This window comes from Pezoporus occidentalis, unplaced genomic scaffold (genome assembly GCF_034315485.1).
Source record: "Pezoporus occidentalis ecotype Australia unplaced genomic scaffold, CSIRO_AGI_Poc_V1 ctg43, whole genome shotgun sequence".
NCBI lineage: Eukaryota > Metazoa > Chordata > Aves > Psittaciformes > Psittacidae > Pezoporus > Pezoporus occidentalis.
In genome coordinates, this window is record NW_026915758.1 from 4,190,052 (window position 1) to 4,208,376 (window position 18,325).

At 37.3% G+C, this 18,325-nt stretch overlaps 1 protein-coding gene across 20 annotated transcripts in view; it reads left to right on the plus strand.

The window, feature by feature from the left end:
- The window catches only part of MYT1L (myelin transcription factor 1 like), a 311,469-nt gene that overhangs the window by 168,945 nt on the left and 124,199 nt on the right, over nt 1–18,325 (plus strand). For 8 of the 20 annotated variants that reach the window (XM_062634580.1, XM_062634579.1, XM_062634586.1 and 5 more), the window contains 3 exons: nt 13,891–13,945; nt 14,128–14,161; nt 14,462–14,524. In XM_062634580.1, coding sequence (XP_062490564.1) covers nt 13,891–13,945; nt 14,128–14,161; nt 14,462–14,524 — 152 coding nt within the window. Of the gene's footprint in view, nt 1–7,700; nt 7,836–13,890; nt 13,946–14,127; nt 14,162–14,461; nt 14,525–18,325 lie in introns of those variants that run through there. The other 12 variants (XM_062634587.1, XM_062634589.1, XM_062634594.1 and 9 more) reach the window with 6 other exon arrangements.

The window sequence follows — 18,325 nt, forward strand, 5'->3', positions numbered from 1 at the left end:
CTAAATGATCTTAAGGTCCTTTCCAACCCTAACTGTGCTGCGATTCTATGATTCTATGGAGGCATCCAAAACAGATAATGAAACTGGAGGTGAAAAATAATTTAGAGAATAAATGAGCTTGAAGAAACGGATCAGAAGACAGAACCAATCAGGGCAACCATTTTGAGTATACTTTCTCTGTGCTGTCTCTGTGCTACTTTTCAAATTGTGGTGATAACCCTAGGTAGCATATAATGATAATGCTTGCTGCAACCTCTTCTACTAGTTTTTGCTCCTTTCTTTTATGTTGTAGCAGGAATATCTGACTGCATTTTGAAATTATCTGTCCGATGATTATTTTTTTCCACCGTAAAGACACAGAGATTGGAACACTGACTGAAAAAATGTGAAAATTTAATTTGGAGTTACACAGTGTGATTAAAATACAGTTCCCCCTTCAGATTGCTTATGCTCCAATTCACAAAAGGGCATGATGCATGAACTCAAGAAAGATGGAAGAACATCATTGCAAAACTGCTATTATATAAACTATCTATAGATGTCCTCAGTGATTTTAAATGAACACACCTTCTGAAAGTAGGCATAAATGCAAACAGTTTAGGCTACGTGTAAATTCCTTCCTGTAGCTTTAATATCCTAATGTCTGGTTTTCAGCTCCATGAGCTGCCTCACCAATAGCAAACAGAAGGTTCTAGGACCTGGGTGAACTTTTAAGATTTGTGAGTGCATCCTGTGGGTAGGCAATGTCAACTAATCCCACAAACATACTATTGTGGACCAATTTTGGAGAACTGTAAAAGAGAAGAATGGAGATCTTTCTAGGGTATTTATTTAGCCTAGGCTGCTGTCATTCTCATGTAACAGTTCTCTGATCTGAGTGTTGAATTCGTAGCTTTTAAGAATGAAAAGTGATAGGTATTGCATAAGATAATTTTAAACTCATGTGGAAGTGCTAAGGCTCTGGTTTAACCTCCAGGATAACTACTAAATCTAGTGCTCTCAGAAATTTGTGGTGTTTTTTCCATTCTGCTGAGAACGCATAATTAGTAAGGAAAAAGAGAAATCTAAGTAATTTCATTACTTGTTATGAAGATGCAATTTCTGCCTTTGTTTCAACTAATACTCAATTTCTTCCCTCCAGTTTAAATAATACCATCTTCAGTTAAAAAGAAATACTCTTAATTTTTGAGAAATCTAATTCTATTACTATGTCTTTTGCAACTTTTTCTCCATGGTATTTTTGTCGTTATGTATCTTCAGGCAATTCTAGTCTCATAGAATTATAGATTCTTAAATTTGTAGATTTGCAGATTTGTAGATTCATTCTATGGGTTGGAAGAGATCTTAAAGATCATCCAGTTCCAACCCCCCTGCCATGGGCAGGGACAACTTCCACTAGACCAGGTTGCTCAAAGACACCTCCAGCCTGGCCTTGAACACTTCCAGGGTTGGAGCAGCCACAGATTCTCTGGGCAACCTGTGCCAGGGCCTCACCAGCCTCACAGTAAAGAACTTCTTCCTAATGTCTAATCTAAACCTACCACCTTCCAGTTCAAAGGCATCCCCTGCCGTCCTATCACTACCTGCCCTTGTAAAACAGCCCTCTCCAGCTTTCTTGTAGGCCCCTTTAGAGATGCTCCAGCCCTCTGATCATCTATGTGGCATCCTCTGGACTCGCTCCAACAGATCTGTGTCCTTCTTCCCTTGGGGACCTCAGAAGCTGAACACATGCAGGCTCTGGTGTTTGTATTTAGCCAGTCTCCAGCTAGATTTTTGCTTCCTGTGGCTTTCTTCTCTGTTGGCATGAAAGCAGTAAGATGTTTTCATGTAAAGTACTTCTGGGGTATACATTGCCTGCCATTTTTCACTGAGAGCTGATAGCCTAAATGTCTGCTCAGCTTTAAAAAAATGAGCCTATGTGTACATGTTATTACTTGTATTACTTGTAGTACTATAGTGCATATGGGGTGTAATCACAACCCAGAAATTTATTTTGCCAAATGCTGTAAAAACATATGCCCTGCCCTGGAAGACTTACAGTCTAAACAAATAAGTATGTTTCAATTTTTATGTCAGTGGGACATGCCGAGTTCAAGGATCTGTGTATTCAGTTGCATTATATTTAATACTCTGTGTGATACCTGCATCATGTATCAAGTCTTCGGGATATAGAGCTCAGATAAATAACTTTGCATTTTAGCTTTGTAATATGCAGTGCTTTTTATTAATTATTTGGATAAATCTTTGAACAAATTTTTACCTTTTTTATTCTGAAGGTCTTCTGCAGACATGCCAGCTACTGGTTTATGCAAAAGATTGTCACAACTTCTTAAAATCACAAAACTGAGAAGCACTAAGCCTTTTTGCTGTTGCAGATTTTGTAATGGCAGACTCCTCTCCTGTTGCTGGCACTGTTCCTTTCCCATAGGTGGAAAGAACAGGCAGAACTTTGGACATCCTGTTTCGATGTCCTTGGGAGCCAGAATCCCTTTTCTTCATAAGCTGCTTTCTTTGCATTTACCAAGAAACATTCTCTCACCAAGACTGTATAACAACTGTATTAAAAGTATATAGTCTCCTCAGAAATGGTGCCTGAGATCCTAAATTTTACGTTAAGGATTTAGCATAGAATTTGGGAAGAAAAGAAGCCCAGAAAACAGGAAATCACTTGTTTGCCCCAACCTTCACTTTGTCCTGCATTAGATCGACTCTTTCAGAGTGTATGTAAAATAATGCACATACTTCCTACGTATATCTCTCTTACTCAAGGGTGGAAAAGATGCTCTTGTTATGCAGAATTCACTTCAGTCCTCTCACCTAGCTGTCAAAACAAAACCTAATGATGCCGTTTCCCATCTTTACAACATGAATCAAGGAGATAAAATGTTTGCACCACTGGTCTTGCATGGCTGGTGGTTTAATAGGAGAGTATGTTGCAAAACTGGCATTATAGATGTAGAATAATAATTTTGAAAGTCTCAGTTTTCATTCTTTTATTCTGGTATGGTAGAAATGTGAATAGAGATAATCAGATTCTTTCTCACTGTTACCTGAGTAACTGTTTTAAGTTAGAAGGCGAAGTTTCAACTGAGGGCGAAATATGGCCAGTTCTATCAATTTGGTCTTTTTTGACCATTTTGCATTATTTAACAACATCAGCAAAATTCTTTCTAATTCTTAAAACAGCTTCAGACAGCATAAGCTTCTAAAGCAGGAAGTCTCTTTTGTGTTTTGTTAAGAATTAATGTACTTTTCAATTTGCTTTTAAAAACATCCCTATTTATAATAATAGAATTTACAGGTGCTCCGATGTCATACTGATGGCAAGAAATGAAGGAAAATATAAAAATATAAAAAATATATATTAAGAAATTGAATAAAATTGCTTCCAGGGCATCCTTTCATTCCAGGAGTTAAAGGGACACTGTTTAAGTCAGTTTAATTGTATTCCAAAACTCCGTCAAACATTGAAATTGCTAAATATGCTGGTAATAAGAGGTCTGCTTTAATGTAGGTCTTGTATAGGCCTTGTATAGGCCACTAGGCTGCTGTGCGGTAATTACACTTGCTGTCATTTTGGGTTTTGCTGCACATGTTAAGCTACAAATTCTTATTCATCTGGGCTTTATTTTTGTCTCTTTTTTTTTCTGATTTCCTTCCCCCCTACCTCTTAAATTGTTGTAAAGAAGTCTTAGGCAGAGAGCTACCAATGAATATTCGTTATTGTTTTCTTGTGGTGTCCTTTTGTATCTTTTGAGCATTCTGTAGTATAGTTTTAGTGTTAAAAGTATGCAAGTTATTGAACTGAAATAGGTGCTCTTGTTTTATGCAACAGCTTCAGTAATCTGTGATCCTGTTTAATTTATGCTAATTATGTTACCAGTGTCATGATTGATATTTTACTTGTCTGTCCTATTAATTTATCCACTAATTGTTGCATTTTAATAGCTATAAGCTATTTATAACATACCCTTTGATAAGCATAATGGCCTGCACACTAATAGCAACAAACATTTTTGATACCATGTAGTTCTGTAATAGTATCCTTACCATCTCTGTGATTAAGTAAAAGGTAAAACCAGAAATGAGCTTTCATTGCTGTGTAGTAGTGAAGGGGAAGAAAGGGAGCTGGTCTGTTTAATCTAATAGCAAAAGCAATTAATTATTTTTAAAAGACCAAGAGATTTTTTTTGTATTATTATCCTTCTTTCAGTGTGAAGACTGATAACTTACTAAACTGCAAAGCCTGTATAAGGATCTTTTAGGATTAAAATTAATTTTCAGTTTGATTCAGTGCCAGAGAAGATAATACTATTGTCTATACAGCACTATATGGATGCTATGCGAGATTAGTGGACTTCAGAATGTGAATTAGTTGTGGTATATTTATGAGTTTTGGGTACTCGAAACCAGATTTTAAAATCTAGTATCCTAGTTTTTGTAAGCAGACGAATTGGATGTATGTTCTCACATACTTACATTCACTGCTATCTGTATGTGGGTGTGGTGACTTGTCTTATACAAAACCCCGGTGTGGTTATTTTAGGTCGTACATATCTGTGTATGCTTCTCAATGAAAGAGTAAATGACAGTACTAAACATGTTTAAATTGCTTGTTCAAAGATGATCTATTTTCTCCTTGGATTCAGAAAAATATGTATTTTTGTAAATCCCCTCTTTAAAGGGAGAATCAGTCCAAAGTAAACCAGCAGACTGCTCAATTTAATTACAGGCTCAGATAATGTAGGTAAATTCTGGAGGGTAAACCCCAAATCGGTTAAAAAAAAAGTGTGCAAGATATGCAAACAGGCATCGTATTTTTAGTTCAGAAATCCTATTCCCTCTTGAAGGGAGGGCAGGGTGAGCCTGCCACTGGCTGTGGCAGAGCTGGAAGCCAAATTTACCAAGCAAAGTGGGACAGTTGAAGACTTTTTTTCCCCCTCTCTTTTTCCATAATGATCTTTAGGTTTACAGCTTTTAAGAGCTGTAACTCTTACAATTCTGCTTCTGGCTGAATTGTGGGAACAAGTCAGTGACTTTATGTTTCTGCAGTTGTGTGCCCTTTTCCAAGATGTTTGCCAGGCACAGGTCTGGGAGGTTTTTCCCCTCAAAGGGCCTCTAGGCTTGACTTGAATGTGGGTGATTCAAGCTAACAAAAAGGTTGAAGCACAGCATGGTTGTGATTACAGTCATTAGGACGTTCAAAGTTAAAGCTAAAACTCTAAAGTTATGACTGCTTTGACCTGAATTTCCATGAATGTGCTTTGCCTTTTTATTGTGTGGTCCTATTTCTGCATATGGTGATAGGTACTCTACTACATGGTCCTCAGTATTGGTAGAGATTATTAAAGTGTCCTACATTTGGCTTGTTCTTTGTTCTCCTAGGATTTTAATGATAATTTAAAAATGTGTAGTGCTAATATATTATATGAGAGTTACAGAAATATTGGGTTACAGCCCTTTGAGTGTAGTTACATTTCAGCTAATAAAATATGTGCTTATAGAAACATGCACGCAAAATATTAGATAAATAGAAATAGGGAAATTTCCGTTAGGTTGCTCTACCCAAAAGACCACTGTATGTGCTTATAAGATTTATATTAAGTAAAGGTGCGTTTAGGTATTGGTGCTTGTTCAGAGCATATACTTCTGTGAAATTAAACTTTAATGTTAAGTTCTGTGAGTTAAATGTAAACCTGTATTTTAAAGCCTATCACGCCTCAGGGTATGTGCATAGGCAGCCAGTGTCAGTACAAGTTACACATGCTTATTAAGGGTGGAACTAGCCTGCCTTTATAGAGACCATACACTACTTTGCAAGTTCTGTAAGCCAGTGGGGTTTAAGCCTAACAGTGAAAGTATAGAACGTTTTGTGTTACTTATGAGCACCGTGGGAAAATACATTAGTTGGGTTTGTTGGTTTTTGGTTTTGTGTTGTTTTGTTTTGTTTTGTGATCGGTGGATTATAAAATGCAAAATTTAACTCTTTTATGGAACATGGCCCTGATTCTTTGAGCCACAGCTATTGACAAATCCAAAACAAGGTCAGTTCCCTGGAGATCCGGTAGGGAAAGAGGTCATTTAAGCTCCTCACACATCAGAACTGTTTCTGTCTTGCAAAACATTTAATTTTCATATCCATTGATCGAGAAAGAAAATGCCAGACCAGTACAAATATTTTTACTGTTATTGGAAAGGTAAACGCAGGTGAATTGTCAACAGATCTAGTTTACATGGATTTAACGTGATCCATTCCAAAATGGACTTGAGGTTGCACATTTGTTTGCTTTTTATAAGCTACTAGTTTAGCTTAGTTACGATTTGCAAAGGCTTTCCTACAGCATCATGCCCCATTTTTAAAAGCTTGAACCTCTACTGTTGACAGGTAGCAGGTGTGAGGAATGGAAATGATTTAATAATCTTTTGTTAAATCTCTTTTAGTTTCTTCATGTCAGTGAAATTTAACTCTTTAGGTTTCCATAAATCCAATAAGGTCGCTTAATTTCTAAAATATAAAATTTTCTAATGGATTTTTTAAAGAGTGCTCTTTTACAGCACTCTTCTCACTAATTTGCTTCCATAATAGATAAATTTAGGTCTGACATGAGCTAAATTATTTTTCTGATTTTATTTTGTACAAAATATAATAAATGGCCACACTCAGCTTCAGAATTATATTTCTGATGCCATATACCTGTCATTTTTCAACACACTGCATTTGAAAACAGGATTTTTAGAGGAAAATAAATCATGTTGTATCCAACATCTTGAAGACAGGCAAGGCTGCTGCTGCTCCATGTTCCCAAGTCTTACCAGTAGCACAGCTGAAGATGCCTTCTGAAGAATAAATGCCTCTCCAGTTAGAAATATTTATAAATAGGGGAAAAAACCCCAACATGACTGACTGAAGTTTTTGTGACTTCAGTATTTCATGGTCCTGTTAGCATGCACTGGCACTCTCCATCCTGACCATTTGCAGAGCAAGAGCCTGGTGCAGGTCCATACTTGAGGGCTGGTTAAAGGACAGCGTGGTTGCACTGCAGCTTCACAGTTGCGCTGGCCTTTCTTCATAGTTGTATGTGAAGGCACGCACTAAGGCATAGGTCAAGATATTTAAAATTAGATACTAGGACCTGATATCTAATACTGTGAGTGCTTATGAATTATTTGAAGACAAAACTAAATATTTTATTGGCTTATGAAACAATGGGAATGCAGAGGTATTTTAGTTGCTCAGGTATGTGGACATATTCTAGACCTCTTCTTCCAGCTGGAAGTTCTAGTTGTACTATGTGTCATGTCCCAGATCTTACTCATTGAGCAGATCCAAAGCATCTCTACAGAGCCACAGACTGAGGTTTCTGTCAAAACCAAGATCCTGTATGTCATTCTGCTGTTAAGAGCAGTAAGAGGCCACTTTTAATTAAAAAGGATATACATATTGAGAACTGATTTTAAAGAACCAACTTTAAAGAACTGGCTATGCAAATACAGTCATAATGAGATACGCACATACTGTGTAAAAAGCCTTGTTAAAGTGGAGGTAAATGACATCTACTGGTCTCCCTTCATCCACAAATGCAGTCATTTTATCCTAAAATGCAATTACCCTACAAGACTATGATTAGTAAGGCATAAATTAAGGGTCAATTACTGTTACTGATTCTGGTTTGGTCTATCCTACTGAAACCTAGAGGAGAGGAAGATCCACTGGAGCATATTGTCATAAAAGTTGCAGCAGCAAATCCGACTGAAATGTCAGTAGATTGAATAGGAAGCTTTACATTGACTCCAGGGTCATGTCTTTTGAAATAAGTTCTGATGTCATATGGAAGGTAAGGTTTTCTACATACACATTGAGAGCAGGTTTAGGTTAACTTAGAATTATAGAATGGTTAAGGTTGGAAAGGACCTTAAGATCATCTAGTTCCAGCCCCCTGCCTTTGACAGTGTCACCTTCCCCTAGACCACGTAGCCCAAGGCTTTGTCCAACCTGTCCTTGAACACTGCCAGCGATAAAACATTCACAACTTCCTTGGACAGCCTGTTTGAGTTCCTCACCACTCCCACAGTAAAGAATTTTTTCCTTATATCTAACCTAAATCTCCCCTGTTTAAGTATGAACCCATTGCCCCCTGTCCTATCATTACAGCTCCAGATGAAAAGTCCCTCTTTGGCATCGTCATAGACCCCCTTCAGATACTAGAAGGATGCTGTGACGTCTCCACGCAGCCTTCTCTTCTCCAGGCCGAACAGCCCCAACGTTCTCAGCCTGTCTTCATACGGGAGGTGCTCCAGTCCCCTGATCATCCTCATGGTCCTCTGCTGACTTGCTCCAACAGCTCTATGTCCTTCTTATATTGAGGACACTAGAACTGTACACAGTGCACCAAGTGAGGTCTCACGAGAGCAGAGTAGAGGGGCAGGATCACCTCCTTCGACCTGCTGGTCATGCTTCTTTTGATGCAGCTCAGAGTATGGTTGATTTTCTGGGCTGCAGTTGCACACTGCTGGCTCATGTTCATTTTCTCATCAACCAACACCCCCAACTAGATCTACATGTTTTAATTCCCCGGTTTTCACCTCATTTTCCCCTGTTGCATGATTTTAGCTTTTGCATATGAAACTTTATATGTGGCCATTTTTGTGTCAAATAGTTTCAAATATGAATTTATTAAAAATAAAAAATCCCATAGTGCCTAAATACTGGGTCATTCTAGGCTGAAGAACATTGAGAAGCAATGTAAGGACACATGAAGTGCTATCTTAATGTATTTCTGGAATAGTGCCACAACTTCATAGTTTAAGTATCATGGTAGAGATCACATTCTAACCACTAATATTTTTAGTTGTCTAAAATAAATTTAAATTTTCAGTTAATTTATGTTACTGTATCCTCTTACGTTTTTTCTTAATGTTTGGAATTGCCTTTTCTTTTTTCTGGGTCATGTGAATGAGTTCAGATTAACACAGAACTTAATGAGAATTGCACAAAAGAGAGGAATAGCTCCTTAAAGTAAATTATAGACGCATCACAAAAAAATCATGCCCTACACTTTCGGTTTAGGATATTATTTTCTTATTTGTTTTACACAGTGGTCTTTATAATTTTGATTTGTACATTTTTATTTGAGAGTGGAGGTCAGCATGCTGAAAGAGTATAGTTGTCTTTCATGTAGTAAAGAGTATGTCATAAAGCACAGAGACATTTGGGAACCACTGAAGTCATTGGTAAACATACCATTTACAAAATAGGTTCAACAAACCATATCTGGCTTCAAAAAACTTATTTAGATTATCAGGAGACATACTTGAAAATACCATTGTTAGAAAAATAATTGCTTCTGGATTACAGTCATGCTGAATAAGGTATGTTAGAATTTGGGTTTTCCTGATATGTTCTGAGGAGAGAGGCATAAGGTCAATTTGCAGGTTTTTTTTAGGAAGACTTCAGAAAGTACTAATATAGTATGGGATACCTTGCTGACATACACTATTCATAATTTTCCAGGTCATGCTTCTTTGATTATGAGAATGCAGAAGTATTTTAACTGTGGGAAATTCAGTTGGCATATTTTGTTTAATTCTGATAGATACAAGATAAAAAAAAATATTCTTTAAATTCTTTAATTTTAACTTCTGCACAGAAGTAATAATATCTTTTAGTTATAAAAATAAATGCTGAGTAAACATTGGCTATAAAAATAGAACAGGTATCTTACCTATAGAAATTGGAATCTTACATCATGGCTGGCTGAAAATCTGCCTTTACTAAGTAACTTGACAGTCACAAGGAGATAAATGTTAAACTGCAGCCTTTATTTTTTTCTATAATCAACTCATTATATCATCATAAAATCATAATTTTTGTCTCTGAACATTTTACTTTTATCACATAAGGAGTATATCTAGTACTACTGAGTAGGGAAAAGCAAAATTTCAAATAATTTTAGCAACATACTTCATTGGCAGTAGCAATTACATAATATTCTAGCATTTACCAGTACTTGCCATAGATTTTTGAGGTCATAGTATAGACAGTGAATGCTCTGCCTCAGTAAACAGTGAACAGTTTTTGAGAGTATTTGAGAATCCAGTTTTTGGATTTGAAGAAATCCAAACAATTGAGAAGGAAATGTTTTGCAAGACCAGATCTACGGCTCTTAGTTCATCCATGTCTTTCTAGACTTCTGATATATCATGTCTATAGTGAAATCAGAATAATTCACTAATTAAAGTGTTGGATTAGCCGGAAGTCTTGGAACAAGACTGAACCTTACAGTCTCCAGTCCACTAGCAAGAAATTCAGAAACCCTGAGAATTTTAAACAAGAACGGACTACCTGTCTGCAAGGGACAGAAACACTGAGCTGCCTTCTCACAAGCAAGCAAAAAACACCGTTTGTCCTGGAAAGGAACTTAAAGCTCTGGAACCCTCACAGATTGCAGCCCTGAGGAAGTCCATATACGTATGCAAGCATATCTAGAGTTAGGGAGAACAGTGCTGGTTGCGAAACTTCTGGTATCTTTATCTCAGATAAGCCTATGATAAGGCTCATAGCCTTAGATCTATATACTTTGAAAACCTGAAGACTCCAACAGGGTATCCGGCAAGCTAACAGAAAAATAGATAAAGTCCTGATGAAAACTTGCCCTCTATTATTAAAAGTTACTGACTGTATCTGAATACCTCAGTGCTTTTCTGGAAAATTAATGCACCTTTAAAGGTTGTGCAGCTATGGATCACATTTTGCAACAGCGCAGAAATGGCTCATGCTCATCTGATCTTCCTCACATGTTATTGCCTTACAGATTATGATCTTTTGTCTTTCAAGCATGGTCCATATTCTTTGTTCATAGGTACAGGACCTTGGAATTGTCATGTTCCTTAGATGAGTCAAATCTGCCAAATGGTAAAGGCCAGCATATGTAACTGGCCTGCCTCCAACGCAGTTTATCACTCTGTTAATTTCTGTGTTACCTGCCTGTTTCAGTAGCATATAGAATCATAGAATTATAGAATCATAGAACAGTTAGGGTTCAAAAGGACTTTAAGATAATCTAGTTCAAACCCCCCTGCCATGGGCAGGGACACCTCACACTAAACCATGCTACCCAAGGCTTTGTCAAACATGGCCCTGAACACTGCCAGGGATAGAGCATTCACAACCTCCCTGGGGAGCCCATTCCAGTGCCTCACCACCCTTACAGAAAAGAACTTCTTCCTTATACCCAATCTAAACTTCTGCTGTTCAAGTTTTAACCTGTTACCCCTTGTCCTGTCACTACAGTCCCTAATGAAGAGTCCCTCCCCAGCATCCTTAGAGGCCCCCTTCAGATACAGGAAGGCTACTGTTCAGTTTCTTTAGATGATCTCAAACCTGCTAATCTCCTACAGCAAGCTTAAGGTCTTCATTCTCCCAGTTACTGCATTTGTCTTCTGTGACTTGAGTAGCATGGCTAGAGCACTTGTCAGTATAGACTGAGGCAAAGAAGTAATTGAAAACCTCAGTCTTCTTCAAATCCAGGGTAGCCAGTTCTTCTGTTTCCTTCCAGAGGGGGCCCACATTATCCCTAGTCTGTCTGTTGTCAGCAACATACCTATAGAAGCCCTTCTGTTACCCTTGACATCCCTGGCCAGACTCAATTCCAACTGGGCCTTAGCTTTTCTGACCTGATCCCTAACTTTGTGGACAATGTCCTTGTATTCCTCCCAGGCCGTCTGTCCTCACTTCCACCTTCTATAAGCTGCTTTTTTTTTTCTTCTTCTTCTTTTTTCTTACTGCTTTTCTCAGCAGCTCCAAGTCCTTATACATTGCAAGAGTTGCAGAATAACACAATGTACTGTTTTCGTATTAATAAAAGAATATTATCATCTAGTTGGTAATTTTTATATACCAAAGATGCGCAACTTGAAAAGCTTAAAAACCATCAAATCTTAGGAGCTCAGAAGCCAGCCAGAGTGTGAAGTCAAGGTGTATAGGTTAAAATTTAAGATCCAATTTAGGTGCCTGTAGTAGATATCTACAGCCATGCCAAGTATCTCATGCTATAGTCAGTGGAGAGCTATACAGTAGCAAAGGTGTCTAGAGGCTTGTTCTGTCTAGCCTAAAGTAACACCCAGTAGCTGATCAGAGGAGTTGTTCTTCTAGCTCCAGTGGCTATGTTAACTAGAGGTAAGTTCAGCTGTCTAAGCATAGGAAGCTGGTGTCATTTCTGATGCCGGAGCATATCTGAAACATCTACAGAGGGCTGGCAGATATAGCAGAGGACTTACTTGTACCCTTCTATGCCTTTCTGAACTGGCAATTGAAGACTTGATGGGAAACATTACTGTATCTCAGATAGCATTGTTGCTGCTGCTGATAGAATCCGATGTTCCTAATGTGTATGCATACAGCTATATGTAGATGTCTTAATTTACAAATGAAACCTGCTCAAAATGATGCAAAGGTCCCCTTCAGAAGACTTCTCTGAAGCTCCCTAATAGATGCTCATGTTGTATTAGCTTTTGTAATGTCTGTTTATTTTAGAAGATCATCCCTTTAAAATATATAATGCTACCAGGAGCCAGATTATGACTACCAAGAAGCAGAATTACATCAGTAGCACAGAGCTTTGTGGAAGCGGCCCTTTCTTTTCATCAAATCCCTGTCACCCTCAGATTTTGTTGTGCTGACTCTTTCCTGCTGATGTGTTGAGGAAGCTCTGCAAAAGTGCACTTTGATTTGTTCCTTGTTAGTTGCTTCCCACCTTTGTGTTAAGGTACTGACCAAATAATGCTAGGTGATTAAGTGCAAGTCCTTTGGATCTGTTTCCATGTTATTGCATGAAATGTGTGACATTCTTAGCAGATATCAATCCAAGGATATTGCTATACACCAGTGATTAACTTGTTTTTTCCTGAGGGAACTAAAGCCCCATAGTCGATTTCTGTGCTTCCTGACCTTTACAATGTCATCTCTATGTATGAGCCACTGCAGATCCATCTTGCTATCCCATTCTTCAGCTCTAAAGGAGCTGATGATACAGATACTGTATATATTTTCTCTCAACATAGCTCAGTGCAATCTGCTTAGGTTGTACAAAATCATAAACTCTAGCTAGCCTATACAGTTTACCTTTGAGTATAATATTATAAATACATGGTGGCAATAGTACATGGAAAATCAGAAGAACCCATGTGGCCCTATGGTAATTACTATAGATCAGTGTTTATGCTTTCCAAGGTCTCGTCTCCAACCTTTCACCTGTCTGGTAAATGTTTAAGATAGCTGTATATTTATTACTGCCTAGGAAGCTACATCAGATAAACATGCTGTTTATAAAATGAAGATAAAGATTAAGCCACATGTAGCAAATGAGCACATTCCTGAAAAACGCATATGAACAATGTTGACGAAGGTCATAATATCATATTAAATAAAATGAAATCTTTGAAGTTCTAATGGTGACCTTTTATCTCCTTTTCAGTCATTATCCCTTCCTTTCTTTCCCACTGCAAAGTGTTTCTTAGAAAGTGACCTATGGTGTGCAACCCCTTGACTTTAGTTTCAAATTGTGTAGAAAGCTATTGAATCGTTTCAAAATATATGGGAGTAATCAGGGGTTTATGTCAGAAATATCCCTTCAAAAAGAAGAGCCAGCACTTAGTTGCATATAATTTGCTATGAAAGCAGGGCATTTCTGATTAAAGCAGGAATTATAACATTTTCTGCTTTTAAATAAATGTAAGGATTGTAAAAATCCCCTGTAAGGTGCATTTTCCCTTACAGAATAAAATGGAATTAAAATAGTGTCAATGAATTGTGTGAGAGACTGTATCAGTCTGTGCATTGGTAGTCTGTGCATGCAGGATAAGAACATTGACTGCCTGCTAATCTATTCCCAGATGGAGGTGGATGCAGACGAGAAGCGCCATCGCACACGCTCCAAAGGTGTACGAGGTACGTCTCTTGCTTCAGTAAATCACTCAAGGCCCGTGCTCAGGGTGACCTTCATCCTCCAGAATCTCTTTGCACAATTCATTCTGACCCTTGCTTTTACACAACATTTCTGGTAATTTTCTGTAGAAGAGGGGGACTTGTAATAGATGATAAATTTTTATATATTTTCCATCTCTCTGCAGTTCCCGTGGAACCAGCCATACAAGAGCTGTTCAGGTGAGTGCTCTGAGTGTAAAATCTATCCCCATTAGCAATTTAGAAAATTCATGCCTTTTAGTGGGTATAATGCACTTTCAAGTTCATTGGTGGTTTGCTCATGCCCTGCTGCACTGATGAAATTAATTCGCTTGAGACTTGCTAATAAAAAGCATCCCCTTTTTTTTATTTTTTTATTTCCCTTCAGTTATTTGATTTCTCTTTCTGTCTTGGTTGCCCTCCATTTACCTTCTGCCTGCTTTTAGTACGATCTTTCTGCAGCACACTGGCACCTATATAATTAATTCTCTTCTTTTGCAGCTGTCCCACACCTGGCTGTGATGGCAGTGGTCATGTTAGTGGCAAATATGCAAGGCACAGAAGGTAATACTTGTAATTTTTCATAATTTAGTGAAGTGATTTGGTAAACAAGTTAGCTGGCGTGACCTTGATAAACCAAACAATGATAAAAATAGCAATTAGACATTCTAGAAGCCATTCAAATTCAGGTTTTTTTATTTCTGAATGCCATACAAAATCTAACTCACATTTTTGCTGAGGAAATGTTCTCATTGTCAATCTTCTCCCAAATTTTAAATACAGTTTTCTTGCTCGTGTGTTGCAAATTAAAATTTGGCCCTACTGACATGTTGGTGCCAGTGTGACTTCTGTTATTTAATGTTCTTTATAACTGAATGAGAATGAACTCCTGCACATTTTAAGTTCAATGGTCAGGTTGGACTCAAAGGTGAAAGCCTAAGGCAAATCAGTGATAATAAGACTTTAGGGTTCAAATGTTGTGAATACCTTTACATAAGTTTCTAAACTGTGATATGTGGGGACATCTTCTGTTAAGAAAATGTTTTTAGCTGTTTCCTGTTAATGTATCAAGGTAGCATGTGTTACAAATACTGTGTGTGCTTCAGCTTAATTTACAACTTAATCTGTACATTTCTGTGTCTGCAATGTCCATGTTCAGTAGTGTTGTACATCTGTCTATGCAGAATTCCTTTCCTGAATCATTTCTCTGTGAATTTCTTGTTCAATGTTTTGAAAATTTAACAGCTCTAGAATACATGGATTTTTCTCATGTGCTGTGCATTTCATTTGACATATTTTATACATCAGCCCCTTGTAGGAGATAAAACGGCTGATGTTTTGGCCATCTCACTTCTAAATGGGGGTGAGGGGAGGGCAATCAAACCAGTGTTAAATTCTCCTGAAACTGTTAAGATTTTTTTTAATTCTTGACATTTTCAGGTTTTAAAGCACTTGTGGTGTTTATAAGAACACATATTTCATACCAAATTTGATAACTGCTTTGTAATGAGGGCATATGGTTTTTTATGAGTTAAATTGAAATTGTATGTTTGTAGTTAGGGCATTTATTCGAAATAGGAAAAGATAGAAAACAATGCCCTGTCAGTCCACTCAGTGCCACTCGGTCGACTCATGCCTTTTTTCTTATCAGTGAATGAAGCCTAAGGACAAGTCCAGGAAATACTTTAAAAATTAAAATGAAAAAAGTGTTATGTCTGATATAAAATCCCTTTGAATTACATATAAACAATGTAAAACTTAATTATATTCACATTTCTTTTCGTACTTTTTTTTCCTCACTCATAAAAGTGGTAATGTTTTTGTGGTTATTTGAAGGATTTGGTTAGGTCAGAACACTGATTTAGGAAAAGTAACCAAAGTGGTTCTTAAATTTACTTGTGACTTCTCATTTCAAAACGTGGTTTCCTTTTGTCCATTTTCTTCATGTAAATACAAGCATTATCAGTAATTAATAAGTGGCATCAAATCCTTCTTTTCCCTCAGAAATTTCACAGTCAACAGTTAAATGACATGACTGTAATGTCCTTTCTAGTTACAAGATTGTAACTACATTCATTTCTTTACACTCCATGGAATTTGTGTGCAGATTTCAATAACAAAAGTCTTGAAACATACAGAAAAAATCTTTAGGTTAAAAGAGTCTGACTTTTCTTCTGAATTGCTCTAACTTTGATCTATGTGCCTATGTTTGTGTAAAATCACCCTTTGGGGGAAGCAGGAAGGAATAGATGTGAGGTTTGGGAAGATTACATGCAGTTTTGAGATGTTAATTCCATATTTTGCTTTCTTGACATGATTCTGGTATGTCAGTACACGAACAGACTGAATCTCAGAGCTGCTAATTAAATGAAATTTTGGGCAGATGCGCAAAGAATAAAAATTGGAAATACGTCAAAAATTCCTTTTTTTTTTTTCTACTGTTGGGTTTTTATGTTTTCTTGTCACACCGATTGCCAATCCACTAATCCAAATATATTTAACCAATATATGTCTTATTTTGCTGAAAAACACAAAGTTCTTTCTTGGGATTTACAATGTGCATACTTATTTCCCAGAAAAGCAGTAATCTTTTATCTAGGCCAACTAATACCTGGGAAATTTAAGTTTTTGAAAGAATGTGAAGGAATGTATCTTTTTCTCCTTTCTATTTTTCTATTTGGGTGGGAAAGACCATCCAACATTTCTTGCAAGGAATCAGACTGTCTTAAAAATTTCATGTGTTCAGGGAATTGCTTATCTCAGCTGATGCCTAACTCAATTCCATTTAGACCTACAGAGCATTTTAATGAGGTTAAGACCTTTTCATTCACAATACCAGATCAGCTCATTATTAGGAATGAAATGCATTTGCTTCCAGTAGATGTAGTCAGTGCTCTCCAGATTTCTGTTTCTTTTATAAGTCTCTGGAATTTCGGGGAGGGTAGGTGTGGCTCATTGTAATTTTATCCTTGTAATACCAATGCCACAGTGAAAGCCATGTTCAGATACTATGCTAAACTTGAGCTGAAATAAACAGATCCTTTTGAATTTTCAGACAGATTCAGGGAATGAGTTGTTGTTCTGCTGATAAAATAGTAGGTGGAAAATTAAGGAGAGTTTTATCATACGCTTTGTACCCCAATTGTATTTTTAATTATGAAAGAGCTACAGTGTTAGGGTTAGCTAGGGAAACAAGAAGGCTTTATATGTGATTTATGTTTCCTTTAAGAAGTATAAAAACACAAGACTGGTATTAGCATGGATAACATTGGTAACAGTGTGTTCTATCATTTCCATCTTCTTGGATATTTCTTTGTGTCAAATCTTAGTTTGAAGCGAAACCTTGCATGACTTAGGTGGTGCTTTGCTCCCAGCTCTTAAGTTTGCTGCTTAGTTTTAGGTTGTTGTTTGAGCATGATAATAGGCATCTAAGATGGATGGGCTTCTCTGCAGGGCACTTCAGGGCAGGATGCTTGCATCTCTGAAATTAACTTGGCAAAAGCACCTCTCTCCAGTGACTACATAGAAGGTTCAGAAAGATCGGCATCCCAGTTTGGAGTTTTGCCCTGAGTGCCATAGTTAAGCAGTGTGTCTAACTTTTTCAGAGCAGACTCATCTCTTTCTTTTTTTTTTTCTTTTTTTTTTTTTTCATATTTTAGTAGTGCCTAGAAACCCAAAGCTATCATGAACCCTCTGGTGCTGTGCACAAGGCACAGCATGAGGCTGTGACTAGCTGTGCCTAGATGTCAGGGTTTACAAAGATAGGACTTCAGTACCCGTTGTTTACATTTCCAAGCACCTGAGGCCAACTGAACTACTCACAGATCAAGCAGTTAAAGAAATGCATGTATCTTGGCAGTACTGGGGCTAAAAAATAAAAAGAAAAAAAGTCTGTGAAAGATCTGAAAACGAAACAAAGCCATAGACTCATTCAGATAGTGGTGGAAACAAGAAAAGTATACAAATCTTAGGAGTGAGGACTGGAGCCTCTCCCTGGGCCGTGTTCCTGATTTATTTTATTTATCCTGTTTATTTTATTCATTTGGTAGGTCTTCAGGTCCACTGTGCATAGCAGCATAATAATAATACTCTTACATGTTCAGAGCTGTGAGTTAATTTTGAACAATAAGCTTGATCCAGATCCTTGAATACTTTCAGCTGTGAACAATCCATCTGGGTATACAGCAGTTACTAAAAGAATACCAGGAGAGTGTTCCCATAACTGTGTTTTCAAGACGTCTGTCAGCTAAGCATCTGAAGAAAAACATAAGATTCAAGTGTTCTTACGCTGCTATTAGTAGGAACCTTGCCAGTTCCATTAATCAGCTTTAAAGACAACAGGATTCAGGTTCTATGTATACAAAT